At 33.4% G+C, this 7,364-nt stretch overlaps 1 protein-coding gene across 1 annotated transcript; it reads right to left on the reverse strand.

The window, feature by feature from the left end:
* Positions 1–4,665: 4,665 nt before the first annotated feature.
* Positions 4,666–6,045, reverse strand: LOC116298822 (uncharacterized). The gene is made up of 2 exons (XM_031707387.2): positions 5,314–6,045; positions 4,666–4,737 (listed from the first exon to the last, which is right to left on the reverse strand). Exons 1-2 carry the CDS (start codon positions 6,043–6,045, stop codon positions 4,666–4,668), a joined length of 804 nt encoding a protein of 267 aa, XP_031563247.2.
* Positions 6,046–7,364: the final 1,319 nt, after the last annotated feature.

Genomic DNA, 7,364 nt, shown 5'->3' on the forward strand with positions numbered 1-7,364 from the left:
GATGACAATATTAATGACAATGATTAATGATGACAATGATTGGTGATGATGATAATGACTTAGGTGATGACAATATTAATGACAATGATTGATGATGACAATGATTGGTGATAATGATAATGACTTAGGTGATGACAATATTAATGACAATGATTGATGATGACAATGATTGGTGATGATGATAATGACTTAGGTGATGACAATATTAATGACAATGATTGACGATGACAATGATTGACGATGACAATGATTGGTGATGATGATAATGACAGGTGATGTCAATATTAATGACAATGATTGATGATGACAATGATTGATGATAACAATGATTGATGATGACAATGATTGATGATGACAATGATTGGTGATGGTGATGACTTAATTAGGTGATGACAATATTAATGACCATGATTGATGATGACAATGATTGATGATAACAATGATTGATGATGACAATGATTGATGATGACAATGATTGATGATGACAATGATTGTTAATGGTGATAATGACTTAGGTGATAACCAAATTGATGACAATGATGACAATGATTGGTGATGGTGATATTGGCAATGATTGGTGATGGCAAGAATGATAATGACATACAAAGGTGATAGCTATCATCAATATAATGATTGATGATGCTGGCATTTGTGATTACAACATTGATGATGATGACTGATGATGACAATGGTTGGTGATTGTGATGATGATAATAATGATAATAAACACGTACAGGTGATGATGCAAGAGAAACAGACAGACATCAAAATATAGAAATAAAGAACAAAAAGAAAACAATAAAAAAAAAAACAATCAATCAAAAAACCTGAAATCTTATTTTGGAAATTGGATGGACATCATTTTGAAAGACTGGTACGGTATAAGCAATTAAGCTGCAACTGTCATAAGCAAGCTGAAAGATTGAAATGTCTACAGCATAGACCATTTATAATGTATATGTTATGAAGTTATGAAATACCATAGGTGATGAAATATTAAGAATATGCAAATACTCTCTGAAATTTAATTCTTCATATGAATTACACTGATGCTTTTCCAAGGTTCAATATATATTATCGTTATAAGTGAAATATCTTGTTTTTCTTTTAGAAAATGTCAGTAAAACATTTCTCCATATCAAATCTTACTAAAATGAGAGTTGAACTCCTGATCTGAATGTATAACACATGCTTTATAGCCTCAAAAGGTAACCCTTCAAAAGATTTATATAAGTCCAATTCAAAAAAAGATAAAAAATTCATAGCAAATTTTAATTCATGCACCACTCTCTAGAAATAGCAATAACATTTACAGCCCAAGGTACAAAATTATAAGGTTTTCTTGCACTTAATGCATTAATAAAAGCAAGTAGCAAAATTCATACTGAAGTATAATTAAAATATCAGGCAGTTTTTCTCAAAACTAATAATACATGTAGATACAAGAAAAAAATCAAGATGACTAGCTTTTATCAAGGACTGCAGAGCACGCTGAAAAGCGAGGGGCTTTAGACTGGAAAATACAAGATACTCAATTATGCAAAAGGTAAAAGCAGGGGAGCTAAGATTTGAAAATATAAGAGACTAGTGAGCAAAGAAAAAAAAAGGGTGGCTATATATAGCCCCCCTCCAAGGATGTCAAGGTAAAGATGCGAGGGCAGGTATTGAAGCAACATGATATCATGTTATGATCATGTTATAAAATTTGCAGTGATTGCTTGATTCACATTTCCTGTCTAATACAGAATGTTCATCATCTGAATCACAAGTTTTCAACAGCATTCTTGCTTGCTGATATGGTATATGGTGTCAGTATTTGACCACTATTTGCAGGAGAGAAGGAATGAAGGAAAATGAATGGTTGGCATGTCACCCCCTGGAGCTTGCCCACACAGCAAAAGACATTTTTGGATGCTTGGTGATCCATGAAAGGTCATAAGTCAAAGAACGACTGTATCAAGCTTACAGAAATATACAGAATAAATCAATATAAATATGTGTGGTTTCTAGTGTGCACGCCCTGAACATCAACATTTAAATTCATCTGCCCAAACATCAACAGCACACTTAAGAAAATCCTTGTAACACATCCAATTGTCCGTAAAAGTTTTTCTAAGTCACAGACAAACATTTCAAGTATTCTTATGAATCCTCCAACTTCAATTATAGTATTTTTAGTATAATAAACAACTGATTACAATTAAAGCCTGACATATGATAATAATAATAATATTATAATAATTCTTAATAATTTTTACATATATAATTTTTACACTTTATACATTCTTAATTTAAATTACATTAGTTCATCAATTTTGTTTATTTATACTTGAAATTATTTTTTTAATACTCAAAATGTGAAAAGACTTACCTATTCCATCCCATGCAATGTAGCTATATGTCCTATATATCTTTGAATACTTCCTTGAAAGCTTGAATTCCATCCAATCAACATTTCTTTTATCAAAATAACCACTTGTGATCTTTGATTCTGTAAAAAAAAACAATAAGAAAATGAGTTGCTGGCTATGTAGGAGATTACTTCTTTCATGCATCTGTAAAAATTGTCTTTAATCGTACGCTTTTTACCAACTCTTCAGGCAAAATGCTTCCGCAAAAAGCATTAGCACAGTATTCTTAGTTTGATGCAATGATTATCTGTATTGATACACACATTCCTCTGCTAAAATTTGAGAAAAAGCTGTAGACTACCAGAATTTGAAGTAGCTAATAAAATCTAAATAACAAAAGCATACATATATTAATAACCTTGCACTAACTGCAAACATATATGACCTAAAATTATGTCCATCAATACCTTGAAATACAAGTAAACTCCATCCCTAATCAGTGATTTGTCTTCCACGACTCCAACCAATTGATCAGTCTTGTTAAAAATGCATTTAATGTTGATGTTTAGTTGGCAACGTTTACATGAAGGTTCAGAGACGGTATTTGAATCCACTATGCATTGCACCACGTGGATTCGTTCGTTCCCAGTCACCACTGTCAGAGAGACATTCCTCTGGAGGGGGAGGGAGAGTGGAATTTTGCCAATGCCATTTTTTTTCCTTTTTTTTTTTTTTTTTTTTTTTTTTTTTTTTCATTCGTGTTTTTGATTTACTGGTAAAGAAAATAATATACATTTATTTAGCACGCAAGTCTAAGGAAACTTTTTGTATCTTTCGCTGTGCGTCTTTTTTCTCTGAAGGTGAAGGTCTTGAGAGGCCACCGGTCCCGTGGGGGCTGGAGAGGGGAGAAAAGACCTTTAACCTTTTAATGAATTGTAAGAGGAAAACTGTTATACATAGGACTTGTATTTTCGGTTGCGGTCGTACTGTAGTTGGTTAGCATGATTACCACCCTCTTTTCTTCCCGTTCCCACCTTGTTCCATTTCACGTAATTTAAACTAAGAACTTGAAAGCGGCTTTTATCGGCTGAGCGCAGGCTACTTAAATTGACCTGCTTATTGTTCCTTATATTCAAGCAGAGTGACAACTACATTAATTTCCAATATCGATCATTAAAAAAACCCAGCCCCATTTCCGATATACGTCCGTTCGTATGGTAACAATAGCGAGTTTAAGATTCTCGTTTACGGCAAACGTGAAACGTCAGTTGACCATTAAAAAATTCTTTAAAATTAGTGAAAAGGAATCGCAATGATCTTCAAGTAGTAGATTAAAATAAGAATATGTGTCTTTGTCGGGAAGGTTTGTAAAAGGTTAAGTGAAATTGTAGGGAAACGATGAAAACGTGGTCACGTTTGAAAAAACGGGAATCTAATATTAAAGGATCAAGATAATTCACACACTTATTTAATTATTTATTGTAGTCTGTAGATAGAATAATAATTTAAAGTAAAAATGTATAAATGCATCTATTTGATTCCTTACTTTACATTATGATATACTGATATTTAATAGAAGTAAATGAGATATAGGTATTAAAAAAACATTTATAGAATTAATTATATCCGTTTTGAAATTACTGTTGATTTCTGCAATGTGATTGGCCCTCAGCAGTGTGATTGCAGGAGGTCTCAAAATGGATATAATTAATTGGCAGTTCAATTATCATTATAAATAGATTTAGGTATGGAAACAATCATAATTAGTGATCATGGGTGCACAGCTTTTTAGTTGATTTTAGAAACTACATTCCAGGTTAAAAATGAGTCCGATTTTGAAAAATACTGAAGTGAAAATATTTCTGCTTTATTCTATATACCTAGGTTTTATGGATTGTTTATAATCTTAATTGGAAAATGCTTCCAAATTTGAAAAAAAGGAGTTCCCATGAGACATATCATGATTGTTTCCTGATATTTAGCTAAGAAAACCACTGTATTCTCTGTTAGTGCATTTTGATTTCTAATCATCAAGGACTCTGCAAAAAACGAAAGAAAGAAAGAAAGAAAGAAAATATTAATTAATTTGGCAACAACAATAACAGCAATCCTAGTATAAAAAACAATGGAAAAACTCTAATAAAAAATAATAAAACAGGGTTTTCGTGAACATTTCTCAAGACAGTTTTTTAAAGGAATTTTTAAACTACTTAAAATCAGTTGCATGAGCTCTGAATAATCCTTATTGTACTGTTGGGGTTTATTTCTAACCTCGATCAGTATCGATCTCTTGCTAGCTGCTACAGTGATGGTATCACTCATGCTTCAAGAAGCGGACAGGTATGGGCTTGTCTGCCTTTATCTTGCTTGGGTCAAGGGCAACCAACTGAAAAAGTGAAAGAAAGGAAGTGAAGAAATGAGTTGCTAACTAACGACGAAAGAAAAAAGAAGAAAGCCTATAAAGTGGAAAATACAAAAGGAAAAGAACGAAACGAAAAAGATTGAATTAATAAACACAGAAAACCAAAATATCTCTCCCTCCCCTCCCACGAAAAAAACCAAAACCGATGACGTCATTGCTGAGAAAAAGCGAAGAATACCAAAATTGGGGTTTTAAATCTGTAATTTATACTTTTTTTATTATTTTTTGTCATTCTCACATTCCATAGCACTGTTCAGTTTGAAATTTAAATACTTTCATTGAGTCATTTATTTCTTGCCAAAAAGATTTTATAAAAACTTGATATTTTGATTGGTACCTTTGTCACTGCAATCGGGATTTGCAGCAAGTAGTAGTTAAAAAAAAAAAAAAGTTAGGACTGACTTACGATCTCAATACAAAATTAATTTTATATTTATTTATCTAAAGTAACTGTAACTGTAACTGGCTATAATTAACTGTAATTATATTTAACTGAGATAAAACTAACTCCACATTTAAACATATAAAATAATGACTTACTTGAGCAACAGGTTCCCCTGTTGAGCTCTCCGTCATGTAGTTCCCATCAGAAATAGCTAATCCAACAATCTGGGTGGTCTGTCCAGTAGAAACTGCTATTTCAGCCGATGATGGACTCTCTTGGTGGTTAGGAATCGGACGAACTCTGTTATACCCTGTTGTATAGTCATTCCACTGCATGGGAAGGGAAGTGACAGAGGTAGCCATGTAGGAACCATTCATCACTGTATTCGGGGAATACAGCTGACTTGATGAATGGGATTGTGGTTGATAAAGGCCCTGAGACTGATAAGGCATCTGCGGAGAGTAAGGAGGAGTGGTTAAGAGAACAATTTGAGGCTGTTGTACAGGATAATACACTGTGTTTCCATCAACTCCACTCGAGTAAAACACTCCATGGTTGCCGCCATCATGCATCATGTCTTGCCGGTGTGGTTGCCAGTGATGGTAATTCTTGGGATACGATCGGCTGCTCTTTCTCCGGATTGCCTTCCCTATGCTCAACTTCTTTTCTTTAAAATCCAGAGCCTCATTTTCGCGGATTTCGTCTGCCGCTTCTTGGCTTTCAAAGGTTATGAAAGCGTAGCCTTTGCTGATCCCATGTTTGTCCCTCACAATCTTACTCTCCTTGACCACTCCAAACTCTTCAAAGAAAACCCGCAGTTCGCTCTCCGTTGTCTCTCGGTTGAATCCCTTAACGAAAATCCTTTTGCTTATGTCACTGTCAGCCATTGCTTGATAAAGAAAACTATAATGCAACAAAAAAAGCGACAACTTCCAGAGATTCGAGAAACGGCGTTGAGTCGTAAAGCAGTGAGCGAGCAAGAGTCACATGTCCACGAGCTCGTGATCACGTGCCAAGTATCGATATCACGTGACTCGTGTTAACAGAATTTCCGCAATGGAGGGTTTTGGAAAAAGGAGAAATCGGATCATACGATACCTAATTTTAATTCTCTTACCTATATTTTACCCTGCTATCTAGCTCACCGAATTTCAAAAGGCTAGTTGAGGATTCTGTTAAATCTGTTAACATCAAATTAATTTTAACAATTTAAAGTGCAGCCTGTTAAGTCCTCCAATGATCATAATTGTAAAGCGCTTTGTTATTAGTATAGGAAATCGCACGATCTCGAGTACAATTTGGAAATTAATAGACACGAGTAATGTATTGAAAGTTCTTGTAATTGCACGAGCCTTTAGGCTCGTGCAATTAAAGAACTTTCAAAACATTACGAGTGTCTATTAATTTCAAATTGTACGAGAAGATCGTGTGATTTTTTGTTTATAGTTCACTCAACAAAATTCCAGTAAAAAATGCGAAACGACGCCGTTCATCTTTGTCTATTTGGCGGCCGATTTTCAGTCCATCGCGAAACTGAAATGCATAAAAAAGATTAGTTCTTACGGCTTTAAACTTTTATTTATATGTTATTTAAATACAAAATGATAGAAAATAATTGTTTTGACATTGTTTTGGCCGTGTTGCCATAGCGACTTAATTAGGTACTCCTACGGAGTACAATTAACGCTATAATTGTACTCCTCTCGACCAATCAGAGTCGAGTAATTTTGTTGAGTGTACTATAATAATAATAATAATAATAATAATAATAATAATAATAATAATAATAATAATAATAATAATAATAATAATAATAATAATAATATTATTATTATTATTATTATTATTCATTTTATCAGTTATTATTACAAATTTCGGTCTTTAAAACAGTCAGGATCTTCTATAGCCTCCCTTGCAGATCTTTTGGGCGTTTTTTCCCGCCTGTACGTATAAGAGAGACGCTAGATTTACTACAACCCGCTGATAACAATAATTTATCCTGCAACCTCAAATATTATAAATATAAACTTTAATGGATACGTGGTCCATTTTTACACCACGTGTTCATGACTGAGCTCCAGCCGAGCTCCAGCTCTTTTCTTCAGCAGGGCGTAGAGTGGTTAAGCGGTTTAACAAATAACAAAAGAAGTTTGGGCGTAAATAATTTCAATAAATCAAAATTAATATCCATAATTGATAAATCAAA

This window comes from Actinia tenebrosa, unplaced genomic scaffold (assembly GCF_029948245.1).
Source record: "Actinia tenebrosa isolate PJP-AT-01 unplaced genomic scaffold, QUT_ActTen_1.0 PGA_scaffold3__52_contigs__length_22856419, whole genome shotgun sequence".
Classification (NCBI taxonomy): Eukaryota; Metazoa; Cnidaria; class Anthozoa; order Actiniaria; family Actiniidae; genus Actinia; species Actinia tenebrosa.